General features: G+C 40.9%; 1 protein-coding gene across 2 annotated transcripts; it reads left to right on the top strand.

The window, feature by feature from the left end:
* Positions 1-232: 232 nt before the first annotated feature.
* ptpn5 (protein tyrosine phosphatase non-receptor type 5) lies at positions 233-15,559 on the top strand. 2 transcript variants are annotated; one of them, XM_061036486.1, is made up of 14 exons: positions 233-577; positions 5,054-5,162; positions 6,604-6,880; positions 7,500-7,622; positions 7,720-7,815; positions 8,048-8,304; positions 8,524-8,716; positions 9,582-9,666; positions 10,001-10,080; positions 10,181-10,318; positions 10,429-10,539; positions 12,019-12,179; positions 12,405-12,518; positions 13,061-15,559. In XM_061036486.1, exons 3-14 carry the CDS (start codon positions 6,611-6,613, stop codon positions 13,152-13,154), a joined length of 1,722 nt encoding a protein of 573 aa, XP_060892469.1. In that variant the 5' UTR covers positions 233-577; positions 5,054-5,162; positions 6,604-6,610; the 3' UTR covers positions 13,155-15,559. The 2 variants fall into 2 exon arrangements, with proteins under 2 accessions (XP_060892469.1, XP_060892470.1); XM_061036487.1 differs by lacking the exon at positions 233-577 and adding an exon at positions 660-793.
* The last annotated feature ends 477 nt before the right edge of the window (positions 15,560-16,036 follow it).

Below are 16,036 nucleotides of genomic sequence, written 5' to 3'. Positions count from 1 at the left end.
AGTTAAAATACAGAATGCTTATATCCTTTAATAGTTAACCATGTGGGAAGTGTGAAGCATCTTTTGGCGGTGAGTCCCCTTAGTGTCACCACATGAACCGATTTATGTTCCCACAATGTGATTAATACACACACACGTACACATACACACACAGACACTCTCTCTCTCGCTCTCTCTCTCTCTCTCTCCTGCTCCCTCTCTCGCTCTTCCTCATCCTGGCTCTGTTGCCAAGGCTACCGCACAGCCTCTTGCTGCATATACCTAGACGAAGCTGCCGCCTGTGGATCGCTCTCTCCTCCAGGATACAAACAAAAGAAAACCCATCTGACTTAAAACCTCTAGCTCTTTTTCACACAAACATATTTGCAGAATCGTTCTCTTCTAACCCCACACACACACCTCCTCTTCCTCTCACAGTCAGTCTGTCTCCTGCTTATACGCAAACACACTCCTTCTTCTTCTTCCCGCAGACAGAGGAGCAGTAAAGGGATTGGCGTGGTTGTTGGTGTTTGGCTCCTGGTCTTTGGCTCGGAGGGAGCAGAGCGGCAGATGGCGATGTGAAGAAGGACTCAGCCAGGTAAGAGGACTTATCCTAACCAGACTTAAGGCTCTGGGTGAGTGACTGTTCCAGCACCTCCTCTTCTTCCTCCTCCTCCTCCTCCTCCTACACCTCCTCCTCCTACTCTACTCCCTCTGTCGCTCCCTCTCTCCTGTGCAACATGAAGTGAATACCAATTCCTCAGCAAAGCCCCAATGGTGCATATGGCTGCTGCGCTCTCCTGACTGTGTAAAGGTAGGGGATGTGTGTTGTTGCCTGAGTGTGTGCGTGTTTATTTTCAGATCTCTTCAGGCTGATCATTTACCAACAGGTTGGTTCCTTCGATACTTTTATTTCTAAGTGTTTCCTCTCTCATCTGTCATAATCCAAAGCTTGATTTCCTCTCACTTTGTATCATTTCTATGTGACAATGTGGGAGTCGCCAGAGAGATAGATGCAACAGTCCACCTCCCCGGGTGATTCATTACTAATCCATGCAGCTCTGCACTGTGTGGTCGCTCTGGCTCACCGTAGCCATGTACGTGATATGAATGATGTGTTGTCTTAGCATGAATGACTGCCAGAGAAAGCCGTTCCTGTGCTGCTGTTTTGATGCAGTGCAATCATGTAGCAGCAGAAATCCAAATGTATCTCCATTGGCCTGTATATCAGTTCTCTGGGCTGCACATTTTAATAATTCATACAGTATAGCTTCGGCTGAAGTGTAAGTTTATATGTGTGCTTATGAAATTTCTCTTTGAAATGCCCCTGGAGGTACTGCAGAAGATTGTAGGAGTGTATGTAAACAAAGCGGATTGATTATCTGTCTGTGTGATATACAGGAGGAACCTGCAGGCGAGCTGAGGTTTTATTTTTAAGGTCACTGAGAGCTCATGTGAGCTTAAAAATCAAGATTTTATTTCTGTGATTGTGTGTGGGTTACACAAAGAAAGGTTGGTGAGGCAGGTTTCGGCCCTTGTGACTTCATCTCATGTTTCTATCACATCATCACTTTCGATAAGAGCTTCCTCTTCCCTTGTCTCACTTCACATTCAGCACTTCAGCAACACGCTCGATATTTTTTAGATCCACCTGAACACAGGAAGTGCTGCTGCACCGGAGATTTAGCTGTTATGATGACAGACACAGCAAAGCAGATCATTTTGTAAGAAATAAAGTAGGGAAAAAAATCAGATTTGAACACATTGTTTGTCCAGACGGAGACACTCAGGGCATCGGGGGTGTCCATTAAAAACACGAGCCAGCTGTCATTAAAGAAGAAAAAAATGAGTCTACTCTAATTCCCTCTTGCTTGTGAGTGCAGATGGTGATTTACACATGTTTCAGCAGACAGTGACTCCTGCTCCTGCGATTCTCCTGGGAGAGAGGCGACGGGCTTAGTCTCCGTTTAGACAATGCTAGCTGTTAGTGATTGAATGAAAACACTATACATATACTCTATTTAAAGACTGAGGGGGATGGGGTCATGGGGAGCAAGAGATGAGGCTGAATCAGATGTCAGGTTTTAATAGAAAGGACTCCCCTCTACCTTGTTGTGCATTTTTAACAAAATATTGAGTTGACATAGTGATGCTGTCACAAGCTGAGACAGAGTTGAATACAATTGGTAAAATAGTGTGAAGTAGGGCAGTGTGTAAAAACAAAACAAGGAAAAACAGGTCCGTTAAAGGGTTAAATGCAGCGCCGTTCTTACCACTGAGGACACCTAGGTCGTGTCCTCAGTGTATTTCTGGCTCTGATGGGATGCTACAATGTATATTCATACTTCAGCATTTTCTGTACTACTACATTTAAACTCTACTACGGATAAATAAACATGTCTTATTTCCATACCAGAATTCTTAGTAGTGATGAAACACCCTGAACCAACATGACTGGAGGAAAGAAATACAACCGACAAATTATATTTACCTTTTATCTTTCCTTTAATATTCCGCTTGAAAAACAAAATATTCAACAGGGACACATGCAATGCACATTGCTTCAGATGTAAAATACAAAGTGGATGCCATGCATACAGGTTTCCAGTTGTGGCTTTTTGGCAACCCTTGACCCTGGATTAAAACAGGAACATTAGACTTAAAGGAAATACAGAAAAAGAGACATTATACAAATACTGATTATAAACTTAACTTGGGGAGGCAGTAGCTCAGTCTGTAGGGACTTCAGTTGCGAATCGGAGAGTCGGCGGCTCAAGTGCCGTGTGTACCAAGACCTGGAAATTGGTCTGGTAGCTGGAGAGGTGCCAGTTCATTTCCTGAGCACTGCCGAGGTGCCCTTGACCCTTTTAACTGTCAAGTCACTTAAGATGTAAGCAATGTTTCTTTTGTTACTTCCAGTTTGTCACCTGATACCGACCCTGTCGCAGTGGTTCCATGCATTAAAAAATACTGTATAAATTAAATAAATCTTGATTCTGATGGTCTGGTTTGCTTTTGTAGGTCTTAAAGAATGAGTTTTAAATTCTGTCTGTTTCATGAAATACTAAAATATCTGCACAGAAACTTTGACGTAAAACAATTTGAAAAAAAAAACCTTTATAAAGAATTTTAGAGTTAAATTTTAAATGTATTCAACATTTCTAAAGACAGTTGGACTTTTGACTTTTAGAAGATCTAGTATATCTAAAATCAGAAGTTACAGAACTGATTAAATGTACCAGACAAATCTCTTAGCAAGTGGGCAGCTTGTGACTGAAAAACAAAGATATTTACTTCGAAGACTAAAAGCAAAGAGAGGCAGAATCTTTCAGACCAATGTGAATATTGTCACGTCTCTCCCAGTGCAGATATATGTTTTTGATTTTCATCTCACCTCAATTTTGTGTGTGTATGCACGGCACGCTACAGTGTGATGGTTGCCACAGTTACCAAAACGCCAACCTCACTGCGTCACTGCTTCAGACAACCTTCACACAAAAAAGAGAAGCTTTTCCTCCCATTCATTGCTCCATCCCCTCAGCTACCTGTCCAACTATTGTTTTCAAAAACGGAAGCAGTTGCTATTATAGAATACAATGCAAGTGTGTGTATACATTTGTGTGAGTGTGTACATTGTATATATGCACATTGCCATGGCTACGAGTTAGCTGGCGTCATCACTTAAAAAACACCTTCACAGCAAAGCAAACAGAAATAGGGAGAGAAAAGCACCAAAAGAAGGTCTCCTCTGTTCAACACCTGAACTTTGCTGTATCTCATAAACCCACACACACAATCACACACACGCGAGCGCACACACACACACACACACACACACACACACACACACACACACAGACACACACACACACACACACACACACACACACACACACACAGTCCGTGACACTGGTGGGGTCTCATATTCAGCTGAGCTCACCTGGTTTGTTCAACGGGGTCCCGTGGCACAGGACAGGAGAGAGAGGAGCCCTGACTTCATGCATACTGATTTGACAGTAAGAATCTGAATGTATTTCTGAGGGTGTCTGGCTCCAATCATCACTTCGTATGTCAGCCGGAGAGACAAAAAGAGAGAGCGAAAGAGAGGGGGAGAAATATTGACAGTTTAGTGTCACCTTACATCACCACCCTCTGCTCAGATTGGAGCTAACAGGGGCGATACTGACCTATCTCTACATGAAACTAGATTATCAAACTTTCTCAAAATGATTCAAAGGTGCTTCTACTTTAAACTGTTTCTTCATTTGGGGACACAATCTGGATTGACTGGTTGGCCCAACTGGGGCAAGGGTGGCATGAAGTTTGTGCACACACATATACAAACCACTCGTCATATCCACTTTAACTACTTACATTAAAGTAAGATTGTATATTCCTGTGTATATATTTTGTTTACTTTTTCAATGAAGATGAATGTCACAATATAAAGTACTACCAAAAGGAAATGTGTGACATCAGCCCTCTTAACGTTGCCAGTCCAAGTCTTAACATGTACGCCTTTGATACGCATCATCGTCTATATAAATGTTGCAGAGATGAAATGGTGGGACGTCATGCCGCTGCTGAGCCGGCATCAGAGTTAGTAACAGAGGCGTAACAGGCAAAATGGCTCCACTGTTAATGATCAAGTTGGTAGGGCAGAAGAGTCTTGTGTTTGTGTGTGTGCATGTCTGTGCATGTCTCCTGCTGTTCTACATCTTGTGTCTCTTGTGCTACTACGACCCCTGACATACTGTTAAATCACGAAATGTATAAGTACTTCAGTATTTAATGTAAGTACAGAGTCTTAATGATGGCAGAGCTTTGTTACGAGGCTGTTGCGGGCTTGCGATGTAAAGCTACTAGTGGCCTGTTGCAACACAACCCTCATGGGCTATTTTAAGACCCACCTCTGAATCATAGTTTAGGATTTGGGAGGGGCCAATCAGATTTCAAGAGGGGCCAATGCCAGCCACTCTTCTTTACACACCCCTGATTGTAATTCCTCTTTCCTCTGTTACGAAATGTTTAACACGTGAGTTGTATAATGTTTGACTGTTTTTCTGTCTTCCAGATTTGACTCTGCCTTACAATGGCTAACAACGGCTGGTTGCCCCAGGATACAGGATTTTACTTGATCATGTGATCTGACTCCCTCCCCAATTCCCTTCCATCCTTCATAGGTGAGTCATGTGACCGTCTGTATACATGTTAAAATATGTTTTTCTTTTAATATTCCAGTTAGCTAATTGGAAATCCCTTCCTCTAAATTGTTAGTGTGCAGTCATTGATAAAAAAAACAAACTTGTTTCAAACTCACTTGGACCAAATTTAGCCATCAGCAACACATTTAGACAAATATGATATGTAAGCAAACAGCACAACACCACTCTCACAGGCCCCCGCATTCACACATCAGCACAGCACCGACCACGTGGCAGTAATCAGCCAAATGTACAAAACACCTTTATTAATGGTTGAAGGATAAAAGAGCAGGGCGGAAAAAGGGCTTTGAATACACTGCTGACTGATACAGAGAGGCTGCGTGTGTGTGCGTGTGTGTGTGTGTGTGTGTGTGTGTGTGTGTGTGTGTGTGTGTGTGTGTGTGTGTGTGTGTGTGTGTGTGTGTGTGTGTGGATGATAATGCTCAACACAGATGAGAAGGATGAGAGCCACTCTGTTACCAAGGCAACGGACAGGGCTGTAAACACGCTACCCCTGACTCATCCTTCCACAATAGAGCCTCTCTCTCACACACACACACACACACACACACACACACACACACACACACACACACACACACACACACACACACACACGCACACACACGTTCACACAATGGAGTCCAATCTGAAGAAGACAAGAGACAAGAGGGTCCTGAGATGAGAGCCACTCCAGGTTGCTTAGCTATACATCTGAGCAGGACTTTTGAATAAACACAACCCTCTCGGTCACATACACATTTAGGAAACACACAATCACACCAACAAACACAAAGCTAAGGTTAAATTGGCCCGATGTGAATATGTAGTTTGGTTGAATTTTCTTCTGTTTACCTTTTTCAGTTGTGAAAAATGTAACCATGGAGACATTCATTGAGATTTGCCAATGAAAAGATAATAGTTACTTAAACTGAAAAACCTTTAGTTTTTACATTTTTTAACAATGCCTACATGTTAAACTTCTTTTTTCTTCAAGTTTGAAGTTTGCCTGCTTGCTTAATGATTTTAAGCATGAACTGCTTTGCCTTGTTTGTGTTTGTAAGTTGTTGTGAGTTAAGTAATATTTGAACATTTATTTTGTTAACAAAAAATATGACAATAAATGTTCAATTCAAATTCAAAAAACTTTATTTGTCCCCGATGGGCAATTCAAAGGCACACAGAGCAGTAAATTAACAGCAATGCAGGTAGAAAAATTGTAAACCTAAAAAGTGTCAATTTGAATACAACTTAAAGCTGAAACTTAACTTCAAATACAAAATATTTAAAATTAGTAGATATAAGTGTACAGTGATCGGACAAACAGATGAAAACAGAACTATGCTCAGGTTATTGAGAAGACGCTGGATACTGGGAGGGAAGTGAAATACCTGTAACACAACAGACCTTTGTTTTACAGGGAAATCATGACCCGCAGACTGAGCAGCTCGACCCGTTCCCACACCGAGGACTCCATCTTCCTGAGGCCTGACGAGGACCCTGTCTGGCTCGATGAACCCACAAAGACAGAAAAAAGCAGCGACAGAAATCTTAAGAAAGACTTGCTTCCAAACTGCAAAGATGGATTTGCAGGAAGACAAAGCCCACAGGGGGAAGAAGTTTTCCTGCACAAGGTTTACGCGCTAGTGATTGAGATCCACTGCTGGGCTGCACTGTTTGTCGTCTCCCAAGTCACGGTATGTGAATAGATGTGGAAACCTAGAGAATTTAAGTAAAAGTGGGTTATTGTTTGTAGATTATTAATGACATGTCTCCTTTATGTTTTACTATAGAATAAATTTAACTCAATGCAAAAGCTTTATAGCCTACTATTCAAAATTCACAGCAGTGTAATTGCTAAATTAGGTATGCAAATGAGGCAAGCCCAAGGTGTTTTCTCAACTTGACCATTATTTTCCAACAAATGTTTTGTTTTTTTCATATGCCTAATTTCATTTTCAAAAATGTAAGTATTTTTAAAACGACTGTAGGCAAAGTTTGGAGGATAAAATTGGACACGTCTTCCCTTTTTCTAGAGCAGTCTCTTTGCAATTCATGTTTGATTCATTCAAGCAAAAATAAAAGAAAGGGGTTCAATGTTACAATATCCGGGGGAAAAAAGTATTTTAAATGCTGCATGGATTGCAAAACGAGTCTGCAAATGGTCAATTTCCATATTTTTGATGCTTGCATAAAGGCCTTCTTATTTTCTTCTCTTCTCACCTATGAGCAGCCACAGTGCTGCCTGATTACTGCTGCATCAATGCCTGGAGGCTACACTGTGACAATCCTCCTTCTCTCCCTCTCTCCTCCCAGGGGTACTGGGTGTTTTTTGTGGTTGAAGGAAATGGACCTCTCTCTTCCATCTACAAAGCCCTGCAGGCCATGGATTTCTACCTGAGCTTCGTCTTGCCCTGTCACCCCATTTTTGGAATGGACGTAAGTGTTGTTCCTGTGATCTGACCTATAGAGTGGCAAAGAAGAACCTTGTGGATACACTGAATCCCCTGTCTCTCTCTCTTTCTGCACTGTGCAGTCCATGGTGTTGATGAGGGAGGTGGTAGACACAACACAACACAGCTGGATCGTTCATGGGACTGCAGGCATTGGTGTGGCCATCTGTGTTACCATGGTAAAACATTCCATTTCTGAAAATTGTATTGCATTTCTGCATTAATGTGAGATTATTGTGAATGTTGCATTATTGCAATTGACCATAAAGACACATGATTATCTTCTAAAGAAAGCAGAGTGACCAGATAATTGAAATTGAAATCAATTACTTAAATAATTATCAACAAATTTACATTTAAAGGGACAAAAAGTTATCCACAAAACCGTAACTCAATTTCACCTCTCTGTAGGTCATCCACATGGTGTGTAAGTGGCGGTATGGTGCTGGCTTGTGGTCGTCAGGAACAGTGATTCGGGACGTTGGTGATCGACGTCAGTCTGTGAGCCGGCAGCCTTCCTTTACGCTGTCAGAGTGGACGGACGCTCAAGAGGACCTACTGGACATGGAACCCATGCCCCAGACTCCCGTCTTTGACTTGGGCACAGAAACCAGGACAGAGGGAGATGCAGCCACACTCCTTGTCACACCTGTGGGCCTTCAGGAGAGGTGAGAGATGGCTACAGAGGTCTGCGCGGTATATTTGGAAATGAGACTTGGAAGCTAATATTTATGTTTTTTATGTTTTTTATTCATTTTTAGCAGAAAGATGCTTCTTGCAGCTTAACTTTTTTAACCAAATTTGAAGGCTTGTATGCACAGAGCAGATTCATTTTAACATCCAAGCAGGTCAATTTTCTCCTGAATGATTTCATCTGTATCTCACAGGAGAGGCTCCAATGTCTCCCTGACCTTGGACATGTGCACACCAGGTTGCACTGAGCCCTACGGCTACGGAGCCCAGCTGTCCCCCCGAGACCAGACAGCCAAGGAGTACCTCCGACAGGGAACACACACTCTGACCCCGGCCATGCTACACATACGGGCCATGGAAGACCAGAGCCTAGAGGCTGAGTTTTATGTGAGCGCAGCAACCGCAGCTCATCCACCTACATGCTTTATATTAACAAGGATGAACACAGACTCACCGGAAAAGGCATACACTGACACACTCAGAAACACACACATAGACAGACAGACGACGGCACAAATGCACACACCCACACACACTCACACACACACACACACCCAGTGGAGCACTGCACACACCCGTAAGCTTTTCCACTGTCTGTTAGTAGGCGAAGGCAGAATGGATACGGACGTATTTGCATACAAAACCCCACAGAGGATTCCAGTGTCTGCTAGGCAAAAAGATAAGCCTTCAAGATCATAAATAAGTTAGCCACAGAATTTCCATCACTTACATAGCAACAGATCAGTGTGAACTGCAGTGATTGACATCCCGTCACATTTTCTCCAAACAGTTTAGTTGCATTTTAAAATGTATTTCCACTGCAGGAACTCACCAAGGGACTTCGGACTGTAGGAGATACTCTCTCTGTTTCCTGAGCAAGACCAATATCTAAAAAAAAAGTCCCAGGAACTTTATTTTACCATTATAAGGTACCTGCTAGAAAGGTTATATCATTTTTTTTAAGTATATGGACTAAGGGCGAGTTTTGTTGCGCTGAACATTGCTGATTGGTCGACTCTTTCAGAAGTCAGCTGATTTATTTGTTTAATCCTCACAGGTTTTTAGACCGTAGTTGAAAGCCAGACAACAATGAGCTGGAGGAACTTTTTAACCCCTTGAAAAAATCTCCAGGGACTAAAAGTCCTGGCTACTTTGGGTGAAAACACAGATATTAGAGGCAGGATTGGTACTTCCCCTTAATTTCTGTAAATACTGATTGTTGTTGCACCCATTGTTCTATGTGCATGGGCAGGAAACTCCCATGAACTTTGTGGACCCTAAGGAGTACAACTACCCTGGGCTGGTGAGAAAGAACCGCTACAAAACCATCTTACCCAGTGAGTACAGCAACAAAACGATTAGGAACAGCCAACAAAGACAAAACGCAGTTTTATATAATTTAATTTATTCAATTTGATTTAACTTTTTTACTCAATTAAACCATTTAATATGTTGTACATTTTAAGCATATATATTTTTTATAAACTCTCTGTTTCTGAGCACCAGAGTATTGGATCTTACCCTAAGGCACAATTTAATTCTAAAACATATTTGTAAGATGTAATACAGTAAGTACAGTCAAGGTGATTCCATTTCTTTTTTCTGCTATCACTTAAATGACATTCCATCTGTCTCTGTTTCTCATAATATTCTTTTTCTATCCACCTCCAGACACACACAGCAGAGTGATCTTACACTCACTGGATGAAGAGGATTTCCTCATTACCTACATCAATGCTAATTATCTCAAGGTAAGTGAATATATGAGTATCCAGAGGCAAAGCTAACAGTGCAAACTGTATCTGTATATATTCGGTGTTATTGTGTGTTTCTGTTGTTGTGTGCTCACAGGGTTATGGGGGGGAGGAGCAGGCTTACATCGCCACCCAGGGTCCCACGGTGAACACTGTGGGGGACTTCTGGAGGATGGTGTGGCAGGAGAGGACCCCGATCATAGTGATGATCACCAACCTGGAGGAGAAAAACGAGGTCAGTTGAGGTTAAGGATGAAGGATATATGAATGAATAAATATAAAGACAGTTGAGTAGATGGTTTGATAGGTAAAAACATCCACTTGAGAGTCCGACATGTTTTGTAGAAATGTGCGGAGTACTGGCCTGAGGACACTGTGACCCATGAGGGCATCGAGATCACTGTCGTCACGGTAACCCAAGAAGATGACTACAGCCTGAGGGTGTTTACTCTGAAGGTGAGACACAGAAGGGCTATTAACATATCACACAAGAAGGGAATAAAATGCAAATCATCAGTTAAATCAAGATTTTAAAAAAGATGGAAAAGAAACCTACAATCTGTTTGTTTATGTGTAAACCTCAAAGTTATCGTTGCATCAGCAATTGTTTTTTATTAAATCTATGCCACACTTTTGACTCTGTGTGGCTGCAATTGCCTGCTAACATGCAAACAATGACAATAGTTACATAAATAAGATCGCATATAATTTGAAGTTTACCATCTTAGTCGAGTGAGTAAGCAGCTGCTACTAAACACAAAAGTCTTTAGGTCAGATCACAGGAACAACAATTACGTCCATTCCAAAAATGGGGTGACAGGGTAAGCTCAGGTACAAATCCATGGCCTGCAGGGCTTTGTAGATGGAAGAGATGGGCAGATGGGTTTGACGATGGTTTGCAGGTATTCATAAAGCAGTATTAGACAAAAAAAAGTTAATCCAGTATTTAATGAGACATTACACTTAAATCACAAATGTGAACCTGAAGAGGAAACCCCAGAAGTCACGTAACTGTTCAGGAGTCAGGACCAAATTGGTGGACTGATAGGCAGACGTTGAGCCACCCCAACAATACTTTACATTTTTCAAACAACACAGACTAAATTCAGTCCAGAATACCTGTCTCATGAACTTGTTTTAACTACTCATACAGTCTCCATTAAACCACTGAATAAATATGAAGTTCTCTCTCTGGAAAGAGATTCACATCCATTGTTGTTACTGTGATGGCTGTAAAAAATGTTGGATGTCAAACCTGGGCAAATAAATGTAGCCTGCAGTTGAGCAGTTAGCTTGTTGTATTTTAAACTATTTAGTAGATTACTGGTCAACAGATGAGTTCAGAAGCCATATAACACCATGTAATACAAAACATGAAGCACAGTCCTATGTCCTCAAAAATCAAACACTAACCAAGTTTACATCTTGATAAAGTAAATGTTTTTAATCAGACAGTCATGGTGCAGACTCCTAACATGTGATGAGCATTTGTTACCTAAAAGTTCTCTCAGTAGCTGTATTTTTCAGTTCCATCTCTGTGTTCATGATGGTTGTTTTATATGTAATTGGGGTCTTTAGTGTCATTGGCACTTTGCAAGCCAAACATGATAATTCAGTAAATGCGGCCTCCATCTGATTACTAATCAGCAGGGGATCGTTATATAACTGTGCTCTGAGTTAAAAGCATGTTGTTTATTCAACCCCTCTGGTTAATGTTACCCATCTGTTAGATTAACGATCATAGTCAGATCCTGAGGGAAAACATGTAGCTGATGGATCTGATTATGTTACAGTGCAGGAAACAGAGGAGTAGGCGCAGGTGCTTCAGAAATCGTTCTTAGTATACATGTATGAGAGAACATAATCGTCACATCTTTATCTTCTGAGCACTTGTCCGTATGTCTGTGTGTTCATGTGTCTATGTGTGGGTTCCAGTGTGAGGGAGAGGAGCGCAGTCTACAGCAGTACTGGTACACCTCGTGGCCGGATCAGAAGACTCCCGACAAAGCGCCGCCTCTCCTGGAGCTCGTGCAAGAAGTGGAGAGGGCCCGAGAGGAAGCCCCGCCCTCCAGTGGGCCAACAATTGTTCATTGCAGGTACAAAAGTGGCTAAACTGTGATTCAGAGCCAATAAATGGTTCAATATTTCCTCTGTTGGTAATGTAAAAAAAAAAGGGGGGGAGTTTTCAGAGCAAGCATTTGCTTTTGTTATTATCTCTGGTGTCTGGTTTTCTCATGGAGGATTTGGCTTTATTCAAATGAGTGGGTTTGATTCTAAAAAAGGTATACTTTCCACATACCTTTAATACGTTCTGTCCATAGTGCTGGAATTGGTAGAACTGGCTGCTTCATCGCCACCTCCATCCTGTGCAAGCAGCTGAGGACTGAGGGTGTGGTCGACATCCTGAAAACCACCTGCCAGCTCCGTCTGGACAGGTGAGATATTCTTAGCCTGTGTCCTGCACGACTAGCTCCTACCATCAAATCTGTATTTATTAAGGGGGAAAAGCCTTTGCTGACTTTAGTTTCACATAATCTGGTTCCAAATCACAATTTACAGAAAGTTGCTTTAAACTAACGTATGAATTGTTTGTGAGAAAAACAGCGAAATGCTATCTAAATCATTGTCAAACTTTGTTTATTTACAAGTCAAGATGTTACTTGTACATTGTGTTGCATGGACATTGTGGCTGGTTGAAAAATAAATCTTGACCTAAATCTATTTCACTTACGACTTAAATAAAAAAAAGAAGCTGTAATAAAACATGTTCAAGAAGTGAGAAACACAGTTTGACTGAAGTTGAGATAAGAAGCATTGTAATTATAAAATCAGAAAAAAGAAGCTACAAAGATCAATCTCAGGTTAAAACAAAAAAAGGTCTATGTTTGTTTTTTTAATTCTAATATCATTGAATATGTTTAAAGATGTGGGCAATCTATTCACAATCTAAGATCTCATTCTCATGTGTGCTTCTCAGGGGCGGGATGATCCAGACAAGCGAGCAGTACCAGTTTGTGCATCACGTCCTCAGCCTGTATGAGAAGCAGCTGTCACACACTGCTGAGGAGTAGAGTGGGCGTGACAGCCAAACCCAGACCGAGACACACCACTGTACACTGTACCGCCTCTGGTGGTACACACCACTGTACCTAGCATCATCTCAATCTCACCCTTTAACATGTTCAAATCATGTTGATCTCCTCACCCAAGACAGGCTAGAACAGACAATATCTGTGCTTTTTGTTTAATCTTTGAGCATAATACATTTTGAAGGGGAGGGGGGGTGATCAAACACATGCATGTGTTTTTGATCCAAAGTCAATCAGGCCCAAATTCATCCAACCACACTCATAACTTGCACTGCTGAGGTTTTTATTTAGATACTGTACCTGAGTCGAGGCCTCATTTAGTGCTCATCCTGAAATATCCCCTCTTATACTTTATGTACAGTTATCCAAATACCCAGAGCTAAAGTCAAATCTGATCCCCTGCAGCGGTGTCAGATTTCTTTACAGAGGAAGCTCAAGATTAGCTGACCAAAGTTAGGATTAAAAGTAAGGGCCCTTTATTACTGTATAAGTGCCAGCATCATTTCAATCTATATAAACAATCAAATGCCAGCCTAATATTTAATATTTCACTGATGTTAGATTAGCTAACATCTTTTTCATTGATTCTTATTGACTTTTAAATGTAAAAAGACATCATCACAGATGGCCTGTTTCTACTTGTGATGCATTCAGGAGCCACCTCATCTTCAGGTTGCATGGTGCTATGTGTTCATTAAAGGCATGTGCAATTTTATGGAACATAGGAATGTATTAAAGTTAGGTTATTAATGAACTAATTAGGAATTCTGTGCAATTTACAGTATTACAGTTTTACCATGCTGCCTGTGCAGTCATCATGGCCCCATGATGTTTACAGTCAACAACTCAACTGCATCAAGGCCTCATAGACAGACATTCAGAGGCGTCACAGAGCCGCAGACACTGAGGGGACAGAGGACAGAAATAGCATTGAACTATCAATAACAAAATCAATAAAAAACCAGAGTCAAAGATATGGAGAATCTGACATACACACAGGGAAGTAGAATGCACAGGACAGCAAAATGTTTGCATGAAGTAATGCACCATGACCGTCGTGCACACAACTAATAATCATGCTAATTTGAAAAAGTTTGTCGACCTTAGCGTTACCTGCTCTGTGACACCTCTGCTTTCAACAGTAGCTTGAACACATCCGTGATGTAAGAAGCCCATGATTGTTGTATAGACACGACAGGCCTAATCTGTATGAAGCACAAACAGACACACTAAGGTTGTCTGTGATGTAACAGTTCTCTTTCTTTCCATATTGTGTTTTTTGATTGTGTTGAGTTTAATGGATTGCATGTGCTGTATGGGACTCCATAGGTCTACAATCAAAGCGACGTGATCGGTTGTCCTGCTTTTTGTTGTGGAAAAGGTTTAAGCATATATATATATCCATATATAGATATATATAATTATGTATTTATATATTTATGTATAGATATATAGATATATATAGACATATATACATATATATATAGCTTGCTCTCGGCCAATGCTTTTGATACAGTTTGCTTTTGTGAAACCAACCAGAACCAGAGATATTTTTAGAACATTTTGATACAATCCTTTGGAGTAGATGCCTTGTGTATATTTCTGTTTACACCATGATGGAATGTAGCTCATACTGTGGATCAAACCATCGTTTTTTATCGCAAGATTTGACAGAACAAAAATGTGACAACTACCTGAGTTACCTTACACAACAGACAATAAATAGATTATGTTCGGTCTTCAGTATCATTACTTTACGCCGGTAGGCTTTGCTTTAATATGCTTTGCTTTCTGTGTATGTTTTTATCGTTTGTATTGGAGATTTTTACCTCAGACTGACTTTTTCACAGTCCCCTCTTGATTCCATCTGTGACTCTTTAGGCCACTCTCAGTTGACAACATGAGATATTATTGCTACGTGTAAAGGCAGCTAAAACAGTGAAGACAGTTTTGTATGTAACAAAATGACGCTCAAAAAACTTCTATCTTAACTTAATGCATCAGATCAACAGTCATGGACAATATCAGAGGAGGGAAATAACCTGTGTGGGCTCGGACCAATTCATGAACATCAAATCATTTAGCAAATTGAACTGCCACAATTACCTTTTAGAGGAGTAGGGGGAAAAAGATTGATAAGAACAATGATTTGCCAAACTTTTTCATCCTCTGATAATGTCCAATGTAGTTGACTGACAAGAATTTTTACTGGTTGCTCGTTCAATGCTTACCTGGTCATCTTCTGATGAACAAACTGGTGACGATGACATAGCCAAACAGTCCGACATACAAGTTACAACCAACCAGCATCAGTATTCCTCTCCTCTGCTACAGTACCGCTTTAAGTTGTGAGTTTTGCATCCAAAATAAAGTTAGATTTTCATGAATGTGTGTTGCAGTCTCTGTGATTTTCTGTCTCTCAATAAAACTAGAGCATAAAACAAATGTAATCAACTTAACTGAGCAATAAATACAAATTTACAAAAGTTTAACAACACACTAGATTAGAGTTATAGATAACCAACGATTGTTTAAAAGCTGTGGTTCACTCTAGATGTGACTATCACTCACGTTACTGCGCACACAAAAATGTTTTCACTCCACAGACTGCAGTACATGGACTGAACCACTGGGTGTCAGTATATACACTGGAATTGCACAAACATTCTACAGTAATAGATGTATCCCTCTTCCTACTTAGATGGCAGAGCAACAGAACAAAGGCCTCCAATCAAACTAAAGAGAACTCGTGGTTCTGACATCCAACACCTACTTATGACAACTGTTTGATCCACTGTGGCAGTATCCGTTTTAATGAATGTAAAAAAAAGAATAATATGCACAAATATTTGGTTACATTTGTG

The sequence above is a fragment of the Labrus mixtus genome, chromosome 4 (genome assembly GCF_963584025.1).
Source record: "Labrus mixtus chromosome 4, fLabMix1.1, whole genome shotgun sequence".
Classification (NCBI taxonomy): Eukaryota; Metazoa; Chordata; class Actinopteri; order Labriformes; family Labridae; genus Labrus; species Labrus mixtus.
This window is presented reverse-complemented; position numbering and strand designations above follow the sequence as displayed.